The 19829-nt window shown below is 27.4% G+C and overlaps 2 protein-coding genes across 2 annotated transcripts; one reads left to right on the forward strand and one right to left on the reverse strand.

The window, feature by feature from the left end:
* Positions 1 to 9568, forward strand: LOC111029874 (SUN domain-containing ossification factor). The gene is made up of 12 exons (XM_022309099.1): positions 1 to 399; positions 4763 to 4853; positions 4991 to 5124; positions 5192 to 5445; positions 5515 to 5726; positions 5809 to 6072; positions 6134 to 6471; positions 6530 to 7155; positions 7216 to 7481; positions 7594 to 7827; positions 7931 to 8162; positions 9061 to 9568. The coding sequence occupies exons 1-12, from the start codon at positions 332 to 334 to the stop codon at positions 9444 to 9446; spliced, it is 3105 nt and encodes a 1034-aa protein (XP_022164791.1). The 5' UTR covers positions 1 to 331; the 3' UTR covers positions 9447 to 9568.
* A 263-nt stretch (positions 9569 to 9831) lies between these two features.
* Positions 9832 to 19566, reverse strand: LOC111029867. Its single transcript, XM_022309086.1, has 11 exons — positions 19139 to 19566; positions 18940 to 19041; positions 18233 to 18596; positions 17988 to 18170; positions 14767 to 15162; positions 14497 to 14686; positions 14075 to 14385; positions 12479 to 12724; positions 12311 to 12409; positions 12092 to 12229; positions 9832 to 11777 (listed from the first exon to the last, which is right to left on the reverse strand). The coding sequence occupies exons 1-11, from the start codon at positions 19564 to 19566 to the stop codon at positions 11502 to 11504; spliced, it is 2733 nt and encodes a 910-aa protein (XP_022164778.1). The 3' UTR covers positions 9832 to 11501.
* Positions 19567 to 19829: the final 263 nt, after the last annotated feature.

Consider the following 19829-nt stretch of genomic DNA (forward strand, 5'->3'; position numbering starts at 1 on the left):
AAACGTATTGCGAGATAACACAACATGACGATAAGAACGATTTCGGTTTTCAAACGCGAGTACGCGACATTACGTTTTATTTTGTAATTTATTCTCCGTCCTTATGCGGTGGTAAACGGTGTTTTAATGCTATTGTTCCGTGTCGAATAGTCCGTTTCCGTAATCTGCTCTGTTTCGACTGCTATGTGTTGCCTGGATTCGTTCGTACAACCTTACCAGCTGACCGCATCGGAGAATCGGGACGCCGGACGACGTCGGCGCCTGGAACTCCGCTGAAAATTGCGATTTGTTTTCGTCTGCTGCCGGCTTCCGACTTTATGCACAAATTACCATGCGAATCAAGCGTGATCGCTTCGGTGTCAGACACGCGTGTCTGTTAATCGTCATCAATGTTTTAATGTGAGTCCAGATAAATAATAACAAATAGTATCGTTGTGTCGCGTTATAAGGTCTAGACATTTTTTATTTATGACCCATTAACATAGGTACACAATTTGACGATTACACTATCTCCTATAATATAGTCATGCATATTTTTTTTTATTCCAATCTTCATAAAATTTCCGTCAATGAAGTTTTTAAGATACAATATTTCTTCAAAGCAACTATCCGTGATATCAATTCCTTTTTCTTTTAAATAAGTTATTGTTGTCTTTTCAACTTCTTGCCATTGCAGCGAAGAAGTAAGATCCATCCATGAAAAGACCTCAAATTTTATAAGAGGGTTACTCCACTGTTGTAAATACTCCCGTGCCGTTTAATAATAATTATCGACTTCTTCGTTGAATAATTTTATCGAAACAAAAATATGAGCATCGTCTTTTATTTTATTATATTCAATTTTAGTTTTGATTCCCAAAAAGTTAGCTTCGGCTCGTTCTGAAAGTGTTTGTTCTAAATCGTTTATAATCTTTTTGACTTCTATAATGGTAATTTCAGATTTTTCTATTTTTTTGATTTGTTTCTCAAATAAAAATGTTTGACAATATAAAAACAAGAAATAAATTTGTGACAACGTGTACAATTTAATATAATTATTTACACATAACCGGGACTTTTGTAGGGTCTAGTAGGACGACCGGGACCGAAGTCATGAACTGGTGACATGTCCCGGTGTACTTGGACGTATGGCAACCCTATCATATATTGATGTGAAAATCCTTAATACTTTTGCTAGGTACACAATGTAATTATTTTAGTATTTAGTACTATTGCAATACCTACAACTATTATAATTTTATAACATTTACCTTGAAAAATAAATTTTGTACCAGGTAATACAAAAAAATTATATATTAAAAAAAAAGCTTGTATATTAAGATAAGACCATGTTATTGTGATCACGAATATTAATCATCCATATGTTGTAATCAATTAAAAATATTAGGTACCTAGGTAAAATAAGAGTTTCCATTTCATGAAAAATATGATTACACCTCGGATTACACTGAGTGAATATGACATATGCATACATTAACCACTAGGCAAGTTATACAGTATACACTTCGACTTATATTATTGTTTGGAGTCTTGGTAGCATTGATGTTACGTCTATCCTATGCTCTGAAATTAAACCATTTCTTAAATTTCATATTCTGAGATTATTCCAATCAGGAATATATTATATTATAAGAATGCTGATAAAATCTCATTCTGTATGCTTTGAACTGATAATAAAATTCAATATTTAGTAACTTTATAACAGACATTTTGGAACATTTTCTAGTCAAAGGTTATTCTAAAAAAGTGCTATTCGCACAAATTGTATGAAATACTGTAACTTCTAATTATTATTGTATTATATTAGTTCAAGCTATCCATTTACTTTGTCAGACACCTTATTTATTTTAAACCGATGCAATCAGTTATATTGAAAATGATAGTGAAGTTAGAATTTGGCAGCCGTACATTGCTTTGAAGTTATGACTATTGAAAGTTTGACGTTAAGCTTATGTTGCCTGGCGTTCTATTGTTCAATTAATAATTATATTCGCTCTTACCTGAGTAAACGATCAATATTTACTGTAGTATAGGTTTTGAACATATTATATAAGTTCATTAGTCATATTGTCATAACTCATCATAAAATAGTTCATCAACTATAAATAAATATGAATAATATGAGCTGTTTGTCACTACAGTACTCTGTTTTACATCATTTATTTTTTTATTTGCGTTTCTCACACGGTCAAGGTAGAGGTGTAAAATAATGGTACTATTATGATAATACTATCTTTAACAAGGTTTCACTCAAAACATGATAACCTTTTAGTTAGTATACTTTTCACACTGTAACTTCAAAGTTTACTAGAAGTCCGTAGGACCTTGAGTTCTATGACCAGACATGTTGTCTACCCCAAAATAGTTAAAACAACTTTGTATAGCATGAAGATAGTTAGAAGTAAGGTCCTTAACTCGTTGAAGTACATACTTTTCAAAACAAAACAAATATTTGTTATAGGTGTGATAAACAAAAATGATGCTCGAATGTGTAAAAATCGCAAAATCGAGGAACTCCATGAATCCATAACTTTGAAACCAAGTCTGACCGCTAAATTCTGATTTCACTATTGTTTTCAGCCCGGTTTTCAGTTTGATCATTGATTTTTAATTATTATTTGTGTTAAGTGTAATGTAAACGGATACAGCAATTAGTAGCTTCTAATATTAACAATATAATCTGCTTATCTGGATGGCTTATCTGTATATTTTAAAATCAATAGTGTAATTAACTATATAAGTAAAAAAAAAATGTGTCCGGTAAAGTAACAAAGTTTCTGGGTCAATTAACACATCATCGCGTGTATCATGATGTAACAATTACTAAGTATGATTTAGTGAAAACCACTGAATCACATACTACACACAACCTGGAATAACTATGGTATACTGTATAAAAAGTCATTACTGTAGAGCTGCACATTTTCATAAACATTTTTTCATATGGATTTTGTAATTGTTTATTTTTTAAAAGTTATAGACCATTTGTTAGTTAAATATAAAACACTTGCCAACAATATAGTCAGAATATTATCATTATCATAATTAATTACTATTTCTATAAAATACTTAATATTACAAGTTTTTAACACTATTGTTAAGTACTCCGAAGTTGAAAACATGACTACTGGTATTCATGTACTTCTAACTCCTGTAGAAAAAAAAAATTGAAAAATTGAAAAAACTTTTCAGTGTTGACAATTTTCAATATTGCTGAAAATTTCTATGAAAAACAGCTCTAGTTATTAGTCATAAGATGTAAACATATCTATATTAGGTATATCTATAATATTCAAAAGCTTCAGAATTATAGTGACATAGAATATAGATAACCACAGTGGTCTTATTATTCTTATTAAGTACCCACTTCATTATAGGTAATAATTGGAAACTATTTCCTATTTTCCTACATAACAAACCTGTGTTAATAGCATATGACTAGATAACTGTTCAGTAATCTCAATTTCTTAAACTCAAATTACCAACCAAACATTTAACATAGGTATTAATAACTTACATTGAAAGTTTGTGGACTAAATATTTTTTAATCACACAATGATAATATCACAAGAAACAGTTTAAATATCACCTATAACTTAAATTGGTAGATGAAGACGACATTTATCTCTATTCATTTTACCTTTTATATTATTACTGGTGCTATTAAAAAATATTGTAAAAAAAACCTTATTTTGTTGTTGTATTGTTTAAACATTTAAAATGTATAGCAAAAACTATAAAAAGAAATCATATAAATACAGTTAGCTTTTACTTGTGGGCTAAACCAAGGATACAAAATGTTTAATGAATGTGAAAAACAAATACCAAGTAACAAACATTTGTATCAAATAAAGATTTAAAAAATAATACATTAGTGCTACTCTCATATAATCATACGTTGTCTGCTCACACATATCACCATTTTAAACTATGCACAGCTACCCAACAGCGTCATCAGTTATGAAGATCAGAAAATAACCAAATTCAAATTAAATAAAAAATCAAGAAAATCATTTTTCAAAAACCATACATACAATAAAAATGTATAAAAATGTTTTGTATTATTGGTATAATATTGTATATGAATTACTATAGTAAAAAAACATACAACACACTAAATTGTACAATATCCTTATTTTTTCTTTCTTTACTTATAGAAAATTTGGGGGCATTTTGCTGCCCTAAAGTCACTTCTGGATATGACTAAATACATAAATATATTAGCAAACACCATAGAGAAATAAATTCTTATAAGATGTACAGAAATTATGACATTAATAATATTTTGCTGACATTCCTATGTGCTATCTCAAATAAGAACGATAGTCAAACGGCTGCCAACTTGAACTCAGGGATGTGGCATTACTATACTCCGCTTTACGAAAAAAGTAACCCGTGTCCCGATCAAATTGCATTCGAATTCACCCATTCCCCATGTATTTAAGGGACAAAGTGGGGGAAACAGAGTCTAGTAACGCTCACTGCCGTCAGTCTACATGTGCGAAACAAATACCTTATCTCGTAGCGCGAAGTATACATAGATATTTAACTTAGTGAGGCTGACAAACAGGTGTTGCCTGAATGCTTTCCTAAGAAAACTGGTTACTGCTGATTACCGTTCTTATTTTGGATTGAGTATAGTTATTTCTATCATGCACCTAAATTATATAGGTACACTTAATGAATAATTGACTATTTATTAAATTTAAATTAATTGCATTTTTTAAAACAAAACATCTTACATCAGTTTTAATATTTTTAGGCCAACCATAATTGCAGAAAATGAAAATATTTCTGAAAGTGTGTATAATTCATTGAAATATGATAATACTTCAACTATATTAATACACAAAGTAAGAATTTTCAAATATTTTTAGTTAAATTATCAAAAACCTTCATTTTAATTTATTACATTATTAGTTAGACAAGAATTAGCTTAACCAAATTCATATTCATCAAAGTAAAATAAAATGTATATTTTTTTTTTCAGAATACTGACAAAAGCGCTACTCAGAAGACATTCAATTATAAGCATAGGTGGAAAAGTATTTTAAATGTTATGGATACCTGTAATAAAGAGATTATTTTTCCTGAAATACAACCAAATATTGATACTGATAAAAGGTAATTATATTTTTTTTTAGGTAGTCTTAATTTTATTTTGCTAAAAATTGTTTATATTTTTTTATAGAATAGTTTCTGAAATAGAAGATAATCTAATGACAAATAATCTTAACTCAAGTTCAGAATTTATAACCAAAGATAATTCGGCCGAAGATTATATTACCATTAAGACTCATATGATAGATGATGATGAATTCAAAGAAAGTAAATTTCAGTCTGTTGATGTAAGTACAGCAGTCCGCAATGCTACCATAAATGAAGATATTCCATCTTTTAGAGAATGGACTAAAAAACAATTAGAAGAAGCTGAAAAACAACCAGGTATGAAAAAATAAATAATTTGTAAGGCATCAACTGAACTTAAGCATCATTATTAATTATTATTTACAGCTACTAATGAAACTAAATATAACCACAATAAGAAAGTATTAAAAAAAAATTATGCATCACCAGAATGTGGTGCCAAAGTAGTATCTACAAATCCTGAAGCAAAATATCCACACTTATTACTAACAAAACCTTCTGATGAATATTTATTAAATTTATGTAAAAGTACTACTTGGTTTGTTGTTGAATTGTGTGAAGCAATCCAAGTAAAAAAAGTATGAAAAAATTATTTATCTACAAAATATAATATCATTATTATCACTATTTTGTAAAAATCTAATATTATTTTATTTTAAGATTGAGCTAGCAAACTTTGAACTGTTTTCGTCTACACCAAAAGAGTTTTCAGTGTATGTTGCTTCTCGACTGAATGCACGCGTATGGACACCAATCGCTAATTTAGTGGCAGAAGATGTGAGAATATTGCAAGGATTTATTTTAAATACAACAGATGAAAATGAATTCAACAAATACATTAAAGTTGAGATAAATTCACACTATGGAAAAGAACATTATTGTCCAATATCAGTATTCAATGCATATGGATTATCAGAAATTGAAGTATGACAAATAAATGTTTTTAAAAGTGTAATAAATAATACATTTGTAATTTTAATTTTAGGTGTTGGAACGATCAGATGAAAATGGATTGGAAATTAACATTGCAGAAAATGAAGATGCTGATGATTTTGATGCGTTGAATGAGGAAATCCAAAATAACCAAAATAAATCAATGGATAGTAAAAATACATTGCTCGACAGTGCTCGTGTTGCAGTGATGTCAATTGTTAAAATAGCTGCAGATGTTTTAGATATTAGGCAAAAAAATATCAACCATTTTTCTAATCATACATTAAATGATAACATTGATAATGTAACAGTAGAAGTTCAATTATCAAAATGTATTACTCCGGGATACATTATGATCTGTCACAGTTGTAATGACACATTTTATAAACAGTAAGTTTTACATTTTCAGTGTTTCTTATGAGAGTACAATTTATTTTATTTTTAATAGGATGTTCGACACAATTAGTTGCGAAGCAAATCATTTAACTCAGATGTATCAAAATATGTACATCCACAATACAATAATGAATAGTGATGCGTGTGTAGAATATGGATTAGATTTTTTAACGATAAAAAAAAAATCACAACGGAAAATCTCTTTGATTAGTGATAGAAGAAAAAATTTTATTCTTTCGATTTTCCCCCGTGTTAAAATAGCTGCTCTATGTAATACTTTGGCAATTGTCCACAAAAAAATTGTATTAAATAAGGCAAAACGTGTTTACATTAGTGACAATTTGATAATAAATCTGGAAACATCAATTCCAGATGAAAATGAATTAACTTCTAACAATAGTATTACAAAACTTCAGCAGTCAAAAAATGATACTTCCTATTTGGACATAACTAATGATAATAAATCGACGGTGTATTTGTCTAGTTATATTGAACCTATAGTTTCTCAAATATTACCAACCAAAACATTTTTAAGTTCCGATGAAGATCCAGAATCATCAAACAAATATTATGTTAAAGAATCTGCTACAGTTATTAATGAAAATGCAACATTATCTTCATCTTCGAATACAGAGTTGAATTCAACAAACGAAGTTCCTATTCCAAGTTCCACTCAATGTATATTATTATCTGCTCTTATTTATTATACTTATTATTATTAATTTCACAATTTTTCAGTTGAAACTAGTTATATTGTGGAAAACCCCATAGATTCCGAACTCCAGAATAATATTGAAACAAACATAACGAATGAAGGAATACTAGTTGAACCACCCTCAGATACATTTGATAGTTTTTTCAAAGATTTTGAAGTTGAAGAACATGATAATGACAAATGTAACCCTACAGCAGCAGAGTCATTAGTACATCATACTGTACAACCTTCAGTTCAATCTCAAAATACCAAGCAATCTTTATTCATTCGCCTAGCAAATCGTATCAAAGTAATATATGATATTTTACTTCAATAAGCATTTAAAATTGATAAATTATAATAATTAAAACAAAATAAAATAATTTTGAATTCAAATTATTTAAATGTTCTTTTTTAAATAGGATTTAGAACGAAATATGTCTCTCAGTGGTGAATATTTACAAGAGCTTAGTACTCGTTATAAGAAACAAGTTGATGATATGCAACGTACTATTTTGGAGTTAACTGAAGAAAACAGAATGAAAAGGGAACAAGATTTAAAGATGTATGGAGAAATAAAATTTCTTAGTGATCAAGTGGCTTCTCTACAAAATTCACTCAACTATCTAAAAACTGAAACAGAAAATTTAAATTTGGTGATTAATCATATTTGTTTTAATTTATTAAACTATTCAATATTTGTAATTAATGTTTATAATTGAGACAAATTCTTATGTTAAAATATATTTTTGTTTGCAGTTTTCAGTTATTGTGCCTGAAAGCAATCCCCTCAAAATTGGAATAATTTGTTTATTAATATCAACATATATACTTCTTAGAATGACAGGAATTATTGGAAAGAAAAATCAAGAACTAGAATGGAAGAATTCTAATACAGGATTGGGCGCACGTAGACAGTCTACTAATGATATTATATCAAATATTAAAGAGAAACATCGACGTCCTAGTGAAGAAGCATTATTTTCATCTGGTAAGAACATGTCTTATGTTCATGGTCGTGACTTTAATATTATGAACGATAGAGTCATAAGGAAAAATGCAATTAACCTTTAAGTCCTTTTTTTTTATTTCTGCATTTTTGGAGAGTTGAATATTATTGTAAGATGATAAATTGGGAACATTGTAACTTTACCTAACACAATTTTATTTTATTTATTATTAACAATGAGGATTTGTCAATTACACTTAATTTTGAAATACCCTTATATTCTAAATCCTAATGGAGTTTCCAATTCTGCAATTTTTAAGCATGCATTCGCACAACGTTTTATTTAACACTTTTTTAATCGACATTATGAATAATACTATTTTTGCATATTTTTCGGGCAAAGAAATGGTCTTGTTGCAAATCTCGAAGTCCTATGAACATCTCGGAAGGTTTTTTTTTATTCAGACTAAATGAAAAAATGTTTAATTTTTCAGTTTTGTTGGTACAGCATAAAAGTAAGTATGGTGGCCAAAATTTGATTGCTCCATAAAATTAAGCTTTAGAAATCGTATTAAAAAAAAAAATGTATGGAAGGTATTGTCAGAGCTCTATGCTCAAAATAAACAAAATGACAAAATCATGAACTTCAGTAGGCTATAATTTTGAAACTGTGTCCACCAAATTCTAACTTGGCCATCTTTTAAGTATACGGAACTGCATGAATGGAAAAACCTTGCAAATTCAATGTTAAAATTGACTTAATGTTGAAAATTTGAAAACATTCCCGGTGCAGCAACTATTAGAATATCCTCATTTTTGACAATTTTATTTCTTTTAAAGAAGAGTTTTTTGTATTTTTATTTTCATTTGAAAACTACATTAGTTTTATTGTGAAAAGACACATATTAACGAAACTGTAACATTTTTGTATTGTTAATAGGAACCACTCATCAAGATTTATTAATTCGAAATAACAACGGAGAAAATAATATAAAAAATGAAAAAAAACGTCGGAAAAAGAGAAAAGAGCTTATTTTGAAATCCAAGTCAAATGCAATTAACCTAGAAGCAGGTGGTATTGATAGTAACATCAAACTTAAATCTACCTCTAGCCTTTCCCAATCAAATCGAAGAGCTTCCTCGTCTGATCTTACTACATGCAATGGTTCAACACATGATTTCATAAAAACTGCACTGTCAGTTAGAAATAAACGAATGTCAGGACCGTTACAACATACCTTAAGCGTCCTTGATTCCAATAAAATGAAAAATTCAACCGAAACAAAGTCTAAAAGTATTAAAACTTTTTTGAAAAGAATATTTTAGATCCTTTAACTCGCCTGTAATTTAAATTGTTGATTATAATTGTTAACTATTTTTATGTTTTGTCTTTTGGTATTGTGGAACTGATGTTATCTATTTATCAATATATTGTACCTTTTAAAATATTATTATTTTATTTGTGTATATAATTTATGTAATCATGTGGTTTATTACAAACACTTCTTTGTTGATGACTGGAAATCACATAGCTTGGTCAACTTTGTGTTTATATTTTATTAAACATGTAAAGTCTTTCACAATCAAAGCACAAATATTGAGTAGTGGAATCAGTATTTAAACATATTTATTAATATTGTATCTTATTTATTTTTATACACTATTAAATGTTAAAATGTATTAAATATATATAAATTATATTAGGAAATTGATAATTATGTATTTTTATAGACTATGCAATTTACATGTTATGTATGAATAATTTTAATAACAAAACACTATTAAATGTATTAAATAAGAATATTCTTATTTAGATATGAACTAATAAACTTCAGTCATTATAGCCACTTTAATTTATATATTTGAAACAAAATTGTTTGGTAAATTGTGAATTTTCTCTGTACATTATAATAATCTTGTACAAAAATGTTAATGATAGACTTGAATTAAAAATCATTAAGTATAGACTTGTATACTCTATTCACATTGAGATCGTACCTCGGCGGCGACCAGTTTTTGTCCGTAGCGGTCAGATGCTTCCCCCATTTAAGCAGTCGGCCGCTGAGTTACGATCTCATTCTGAATAGTGTATAGTCTTACATAATTTTATTTAAATATGAAATACTGTTTGTTTTATACCAGCTCAAGTTAAGACACAATGAATTATACCATCTATAGTCAATATAAAACCATTCTTATATGATATTTCTACACCTTTACTAGATATACACATTTATGATGAATGCTCTGAATGATATTTTTATATCAACCTTTTTTGAGCCATGTGCCAATATTTTGTAATCGAAGCATTATAACAATTTCACGTCACAGTAATATATTATATGTTCATTGTTACTTCTGCAATTTTTCTCTGGGTGATCGTGGTTTAAAAAAAAATGAAACGTTTTTTTAATAACAAGTCTGTATATATTGTTAGTTTTAAACATTATAATGTAACACAAGCAGCATTAGCTTCATCCATCAATTTATTATTTTTTCATTGTTCAAATTCATTATGGAAAATAAACTTCCACAACTACTTATGTAAGCTCACAAATATTGAGTACATTAAGAAGGGGACACTTTTTCCAGTTACAAAATATTATATATGGAAATAAGTTTCAAACTTTCAACATTTTACTGTCAGTAACTATATTATTTAAAAATTATTTTTTTCATTAAATGCAAAATAGAACAATGAAAAAATAAATATTTTGGGGTGCCATTAAAATTACTTAAGGATTTATTTGTATGACTTTTATTCAGTGATCAGTGACTTGTATAGATGTATTGTATTTAATCTATGGTACACTGTATTGACTTAGTATAAGCTAATTAATAATAATAATAATATTAATAACCCATGATATAATATATCATGCTCGATTTTGTTAAAAAGTTGTATCATCTACCATATTAGTATATAGTAATTATGTGCTTTGGTTCAACATACTGCTTGTACTACTATTAAAAAAATTAATAAGTTCCTACTCATATAGCTAGTATATAATAATAGCTACCACATTTACTACATTCGCTGCAACAAATATGTATTTAACTTCATTATTACTTATTCTGTAGTATGTCAGAGAAAAATATTTGTTTCCTCTCTCACACCCACACGAAATATAGATAAAACACAGTCACCCAAAACATTTTTTAAGTTTTTGATTAATCACCTAACCATAACTGGTTGATATCACTTAATATAATGCAATTTTGAGTTAGCCCGCGTACACTTTATGTTAACCAAGTTTCAAAGTCTTAATACAAATATTTATGTGCCTTCTTATGGTTCTTTATAATTAATACCTATGAGTTTTTTAGTTTGTAAGTCAAATACTTACAAGGAAGGTATAATTCTTATTAAATACTAAATAATTAGTAAAAAAACCGTTTTTTTATAAAATTTATATCAAGTTGTTCGTTCTCATCTTGTCGAGTCACAGGTTTAACTGGTTGCTTAATTGCCTGACTTTGTATCGCCTTTGGGCTATATTGTTGCATTATAGGAGCTAACATTTTGCATTTTAATTTATACATGTATAGTTGTTTACAAAGGTCTTGTTTCTTCTGTAATAATGTATCATATATGCAGTTCATGTTACTTATCTCAGTAGTAAATGTTGATTCCATTGCCAAATTTTGAAATTTTTTCTGTAAAATAGAAATTAAATATTTTCTAAGGAATAGTTAGATAGACATATTATTATTGACTATTGTTGGTTTTTAAAATATGTTCTGTGGATTGATTCATAACGTGATATTATTTTAATTAGGTAATTCAAAATGTTGATACTGAAATATGTGAGCTATACCTAAATTCCACATTTAAACGAATGTATGAATATATAAATATATATATATATATACACATTAATACATTAATATATGAATCACTTTATAAGGATGATAAGTTATAACTTAAATTTATGTAGAAACCTATCTAACAGAAACAATATTATAAATACCGTAATTCTTTCTTGGTCCACATCCAAATACTGTCGTATTGTATTAATGTTTTCTAGAACATTTTTTAACAACTTATTTCTACGAGTATTTGATTTCAATAAGTTAGTTACTGAAATTTGTTGGGTGGTAATTTTATTCTGAAATAAAACAATTTCTAAAATAATACCTGAGTATCTAATACGTATATTCCTAAATCCTAATTATTATATAATAGGTACTTCTAATATTCTTAATTCTTTAATAAAACGATCCTTTGAATCTCGAGCTTCAGTTTTAGATTTAATAATCATGTAATCGATTATAGTCATTTCCATTTCGTCTAAGAAAATCCAATTCGTTTCAGTTTTAAATTTTTTTATCATTTCATCTTTAATGGATATTTTAATATTTTTCAAAACTTGCTCCATTTTGGCTATTTCAATGCGATCCTTTTTGGCACATAACTTTTCTTTTTTTAAAACGGCCACTATCTCTCTTTCTTCTTTTTTTAATTCAGCCGCTCTATTTGATAGATCTTGTATAACATTTCCATATAATAAGATACTACTTTTCAATGATTTAGCTTTGGTCATTTGAGATTTATACAGTACAATCGTGGTATAAATATCATTTAGTTTCAATTGTTTTTTTGTCTATAGTTTAAATAATAATACAAATCAATACATAATTATAAATAGTTAAATACAATAATATTGCTAATAATTATCAAAAATATACAGTGCTGTGACTGCCATGCTAATTTTCATTGGCGCTATTAAACATAGGCAAGGGAGACCCTGCCAAAATGAATATGTACATTTTATAACTGTAAATTAACATTAAATAATGTTTATAAACATAATCCAATAATAAAGACTGTTAAGCGACTATTTTAATTTAAGAACCTTCAACTTGGAATCCATACTTATATAACCTTTAGTGAGCAATATTTTTTTTAAAATTATTTTGTTAGTTACCCCGGCAAAGTAAAAATGAATAAATAAAATTGTACTTGAATCGGTCAGTGTTATTATTATTATTATTATTATTATTAATAGTCGAAGCGAAGATATTCGCTTAAAATTCATGGAAATATTTTAAATCACCGGGAAAAACAAATAAAAAACGGCAAATCTGACAAAATCAAATTTGTTTTTGGCGTAACTCTAAAAATTTACCGTAGTTACTTGACAATTTCACTGATTATTTATATTAGCATTTTCTAGGAAAACAAAATGCAATTTTAAAAATATGTTGACTCATTTTGTTCTGTTGAGCTATTTATAGGCATATGAAACTTTTGATTTTTATTAAGTAATTTTTAATTAATGTCAATAAAAAATAAAAATAGTTTTGCATAAATCCACAGTAACCTTTTATGAGCGTTTGAATGTAGAATTTTTAGAGAATTTGTAAAAATCATGAAAATATGCAAATATTCTTAAGTTAGTAATAGCAGTTGAAAAATATTAAAAATGCATGGACACAATTTTTTTTTATAATAACTCAAGTTCAAATTTTGATATTTATTAAATTCAAAATGTACAAATGATTTTGTAGTTAAAAATGTACAAAATATTCAATTTTTAAAGCTAAAAATTGAAAATTTAATTCAAGGTTCAATGTACCTAAATAGTTCATGCCGTAACCAAAAATCTACGAAATACATAAAACACAGTTTTTTTTATAGTTATTTTAAGTTTCGACTAAATTACCAATCAATATTGCACCTAGTAGAAATTTCCAATAGATAGGTAATGATTTGAGATTTTCTATAATAGTTGATACTATAATTACTGGTTTTCTGAACACAGAACACTTGGGCATTTGTGAAATTGTGATTATCTGTTTTAAATAAGTAGTGTCACATTTACTACGAAGGTCGTAGGTAAGTATCGATATAACCATATAACCTATTCTTTCAGGAGTATCTATGGATATACAATTAATGACCTAAAATAGCTCAAATGCGATAGTTATAATTATTAAAGTAAAATTCTAACCTGACATGATACTAATTCTTTTTGAATTTCTTTTAATTCATCTTCAATAACATCAAGTTCCACGAAAGTTAAACTCAGATTTGTACTACTCGCGTCCAATCTTTTTTTATTATCCTCGATCTTTTGTTCGATTTCATATTTTTTTGACCTCAACTCCAATGTTTTATTAAACAATTTTGGATCACAGCCTGTTGGTAATACTTTTTCATCAAACGTTGGTAATCGACTCATTGCCATTAATGATTCTCCACTTTCGTTATTATATTCTGGTTCAGATTCGTCACTTTCGTCGGATGAGGACGATGAAGTATCTACGACACATATTTTAAGCGCATGAAAAAGGTATATTTAATGCTGCTGAGTATAGGAAATTGTATTATTAAAAATGTAAAAATTAATAATGAATTATTGTATTATGTTACCATCATCATCATTGGATTTGATTTTAGGTATTTTCAATTTTTTATCGAAAATTTTTTTAAGATGTTTAGCAAAACCTTTATTCTCCAATTTCATACACATATCAAAAGTATGTTGATTATCTATTAGCATATGTGTTTCTCTCATATGAATATCATTAAAATATTTTATGTCATCTTGAATTCTTTGTATCTATTAGTATGTAATAAAATTGTTGTAAAACTAATACTTAGGTAATTGATTGATAATAGCAGATTATTAAAACATGTTACTTGTTGAGCTTTATTATTTTGTACTCCTGTCTTAACATGCACTTTGTACGAAAGTTCATCTTCGAGTAAATCAAAATCGTACAAAACTAACATTTCTTCTTCTAACGTCGTGGCCCATAAGTCAAGAAATTTAATTTCGAGTTTATCTTCTATTCGCATTTTATTCAACTTCAACAGATGATCATCAAACATATTGATTTTCTTTAACATTGTTTCATGTAAATGCATATGTCTATATTTAAGTTTATCAATTCTTATTTTTTGCATAATGATTTCTTGATGTGTAGGCTCTTCGTAAACATATGCATTCTTATACAGAGGGCTTAATTCGGGATGATAAAGTAAATCCATCAGATCCCAGTGATTTGTCGGTTCAAACGAATCAATCAATCTAGGCTGAAATAAAATTATAGGAAAAATAAGCAATTAGGTACATATTTCCATTTTATTGTATATATTAGGTATATTTTATGAGTACCTATATGCGTATAACAAAAAAACATTATATTTTAAGTGTTCAGACAACTAGTATTATATTATTATTATTATATAATTATAAATTATAAGTTACAACAATAATATACAGACTACGCATAGCCAGTAGGCACCTCAATAATTAGTATTTCTACTAATTCGCTGCAAGTGAGCTGTGTCCCAAATAAGTGGAATTGTGTCCTTTGGATTTTTTCAGGTTACATGAGTTGTGCCTAGACGTAAATTATAGGGAAGTTGACACAAGTTGTGTATTGATAAATTTGTCTATTGAAATGACTACGTCTTGTTTTTGAGAATAAACTAAAGTCCAGCGAGAACGTGCACTATAACGTCCATATTATAACGAACTTAAATTTAAGAGCATTTACTGTTTAATCAAATATTTTTGAGAAACCAATCAAATCAATTAAGTTTATAATATAAATAATATATATATAAGAATTTTAACAATTCAAAAATATATTTTTTTCCTAAATGTCCTGTGGGGCTTTATGATTTAAAGGACCCAAAGGTCTGCATAAAAATGTTCAACTATTATATATATTTAACATAGGTTCTATAGATATAAATTATAAATTATAATTCAAATATAGAAAACATTAAAACTGACAAGCAAAAGATTTAACAAATTAAAATAGAAAATCTATTTTATAAATTCTATTCAATGAAATTTAATGAAATAGGTAGATAATCACGGATAATCATGAAGTGTAAATTGTACTTAAGTCCAGAAGTTCAAAATCACCCACTGAGACCAAAATAGGGTAATTTTTTCCCTCTTCAAATTCATCACCTCACTGAGCATTTTCCACTGGACGACTCGGTTTCACCGTTATATAATAGTGTATTTCTTTTTAAAGGTAGCACTAAATTATTCTGTCCATTGACATCAGATTAATATGCGGTTTTCGGAAGAAGATAGGGAATACATAAATACACATTTCTTGATGATTTTTACATTTTTAGATCTTTCCTTGTGCGCATAACGAGTTGAAGTTTCGATTAAAATTATTGAATTTTTCCACAATCGTACTAGAATTTTATGAATTTTTATGAAATTTCAAGTATTTTTTTTGTATCCTTGGCTTGAAGAGATTATTAAATCATTTTAATTTAATTTTGAGGAATTAATTAACATCAATTAAACGTAATTGTTTAATTTACTAAGAAAAGATTAAACAAACTGATATGATTTATTTTTGATAACTTCTATTATTAAAGTTTAAATTTCAATTATTAAATTTAAGATTTATTGTTATTTTTCATGATATATGTGGGTAGTTACTTGTAATTTCTATGATTATTTTATTTGTAACCATTCATTAAATAAACTAAATTAATTAAAATACTTGAAATTTCATAAAAATTCATGAAATTCTAGTACGATTGTTGAAAAATTCAATAATTTTAATCGAAACTTTAACTCGTTATCATTTAGTCAATTTTGATTTTAGAGGTATGGTGAAAAGGACCAAATTGACTTAAAAATTCGGTCTATCTAAATTTGATATCCAAAACACCTGTTGCCATTAAAAAAAAATGCAAGTTGTATTGCGCATGCACACAAGAAAATATCTAAAAATGTGAAAATCATCAAGAAATGTGTATTTATGTATTCTCTATCTTCTCCCGAAAACCTCATATAAATCTGATGTCACTGGAGAGAATTATTTAGTTATACCTTTAAAAATAAACACAGTATATCACCGATAGCATTGTAAAGAGAGTTTTTTAAATATTTTTTTCCGAATTACTTTTTTTGACATACATCGTTTTTCAATAGGTAGTTCATTTGAAATTACCTAATATAAATTAAAACTAAAAAGAATTATTACGTGTTGTGTAAAAATGTAAATAAAACTACAATCGGCTCATCTATAAAACGATACAGATCGTTACTGCACATTGGATAAAACGTCAATAATTTCAATATGTCGGCAAAATTATAAAGAGGTCTCGGCTTACATTTGTATACACCTACAAAATTACTGGTTATAAAGACATTGGACGTAATGACAATACTGGCTAATACTATTCAAAAATCGGCACATATGTTGTTTTTGTACCAGAAATAATGACCTTATAATAATTGTTATCTCACGTTTTCATCAAATATCTTATCGGTGTACTTACATACCTATTTGCATTCGTCTTTAAATTAGAATGAATATTTACATCATGGGAATATCTGTAATCATATTTTACTGTTTTAGTATTGTTAGTGGAAATTTTCGGTAATACATTCATATTAAAAGATTCAAAATTATAATTATCTAGGTAAGTAATGTGTACGTAATAGGTAAGTATCAGTAGTAATAGTATTATGTAAGTCTAAATTAATTAATAAATTATATTCAAAAATAAATAAAATGTGTATATAACGGGGTACCAATTTTGGTTATAATGAAATCTTTTTAACAGTATCTAGGCCGCTGTTTTAGATAATATCGATAGTATTTTTAAAAATTCAGGACACAACTCGTGTATAGCTCTTTTATCTCGTGTACTTACATGGCTGCCTACCATTAATTTTGACGGAACTATTTAACTGTATACCGATAAACAGTATGAAAAACATGAATCATGTTGATACTTAGGATATATCAGTTATAGCATTTTTATTTAATAACCTAATCATGGTTATAGCTAAGATGACTTTATAAAAAGTAATAACTTAAAAACTGCACAATAAAATTTACTACAGCTTTATGGAGTATATTTCTTACATCAATAGATTCGTCCATCAGGACTTCAGGGAAATCTGATGGCGTTATTATTTCTGGATCATTTAACTCATTTTGTATCATACTAATATCAAACTTGAATTGCTTGTACTCATGTATTAATTTTATTTTTTGTTTTCTGAGTTTGAACACTTTTTCATTAAATTTTTTTTTCATAATGTGTATCTATTATAGAATATAAATTGTAAAAATCGGTTTATAAATATTTTAAATAATGGAAAGTTAACCTTATCTTTAACTTCCATGTACTGTTCAAATGTATCTTCCATTCTAATAATTGTATTTTCATTCATTTTAAAATTTGATCCCGATTTTAAGTTCAAATAGCCAATAGAATCAAGAGTATATTCTAATAATGCTTCTTCTTCGATATTATTATCTTCACCTGGCTTATTTTTATACATTTCTCGAATATTAAGAATTTGTCGATTTTCAAAATCTTTTCTTGCTGCAAACTTATCTATGGCAAACTGAATTTTCTTTGGTAAAGACGAATACATTTCACGCACATTTCGAAGAAATAGTTCTGTTTCGGAAATCCCAACTATTTGATTGGGAGTAGGTTTGCTTAAAACTGTCATTTCACGTCTTCTACATAAATACAATAATAGATAGTACTAGTTAATTTCAATATAGTTTAGACTATTTTATTATTTTTAATGTCATGGTTAATTAAAAATTGTATAGATTAAGACCTTACAAAGTTTGGGACTAATATTTCTTTTATGGACTTAGCTGCAGCGTGTAAATTTATTAGTTGCTTAAACAATTATTTTTTTGCGTTTGATTATTATAAAGAAAATGATGATCAAATATCTAAGCCAATTAAACTTCAAAGGTGTACAATGGATAAAAATATGCTACATGTTCAGAATCCTTAAATAGATTAAAAAAAAAATTGATAACAATTTAGTACTGTTAACAACTTACTTACCGTCGTTTCGGATGTTTCTTAGATATAAATTCATTTACTAAACTAATAAATATGTTATTAGGTTGCAATTCGTGGTATATTGTTTTGACTCCTACATCTGTCCTGTAATTATCAAATTTAAAATATAGGTATAAACAATAATAAAATAAAAAAAAAACTTATAACTGAAATTTCGTACAAAATTGATTTAACTTCAAACGTATTGGTTATAATATTAGCGACGAAATAATTTTTGACATTTTGAAGACCTAACAAGCTTTTTTCATAATCGAATGCCAGTCTTAACTTTAATTCATCCATTTTCAATTGCTCTTCTTTAATAATTGAACTAATGATTCGTTCATCGAATTGAAAATAGTCATCAGGAAATTGCAATGGTTCTGGTAGTAACTTGTTTCTGGCTAAAACTTGTTCCAACTCTTCTCTTAACCTTCTTAATAAACATCTAGTTTTTTCTTTTTCGATATTAGCTAACATTAATGTTTTGCGGGTTTTCTCCCGTACCATTTTGTCTTCCAAACATAGTTTTGGGTCTTCCATTTTATCAGACGAAATACTCTGAAGTTGTAATACATTTTCATCCACCCATCTTTCATTTTTAATTAGTTCGGGAACGTGATCATTCATTTTATTACTATAAGGGATTTTGGATCATTCAAGAATTACAACTTTTACATTAAATATATCAATACAGTATACCCATAATGCCAAGAATCGAATAGAATTATAACAATTAACAACACTGTTCTGTTGCTTAGCGAAAAGTCATAGCATGGAATACGCTGAATAGTGAATATGGAATAAGTATATTAAGTACATCGATTACTTCCGATTATTAATTTGTATTTTTTTATTTACAGCATTTCATACATTTATAGAAAAACATATCG

Source organism: Myzus persicae, unplaced genomic scaffold, assembly GCF_001856785.1.
Source record: "Myzus persicae strain clone G006 unplaced genomic scaffold, MPER_G0061.0, whole genome shotgun sequence".
NCBI lineage: Eukaryota > Metazoa > Arthropoda > Insecta > Hemiptera > Aphididae > Myzus > Myzus persicae.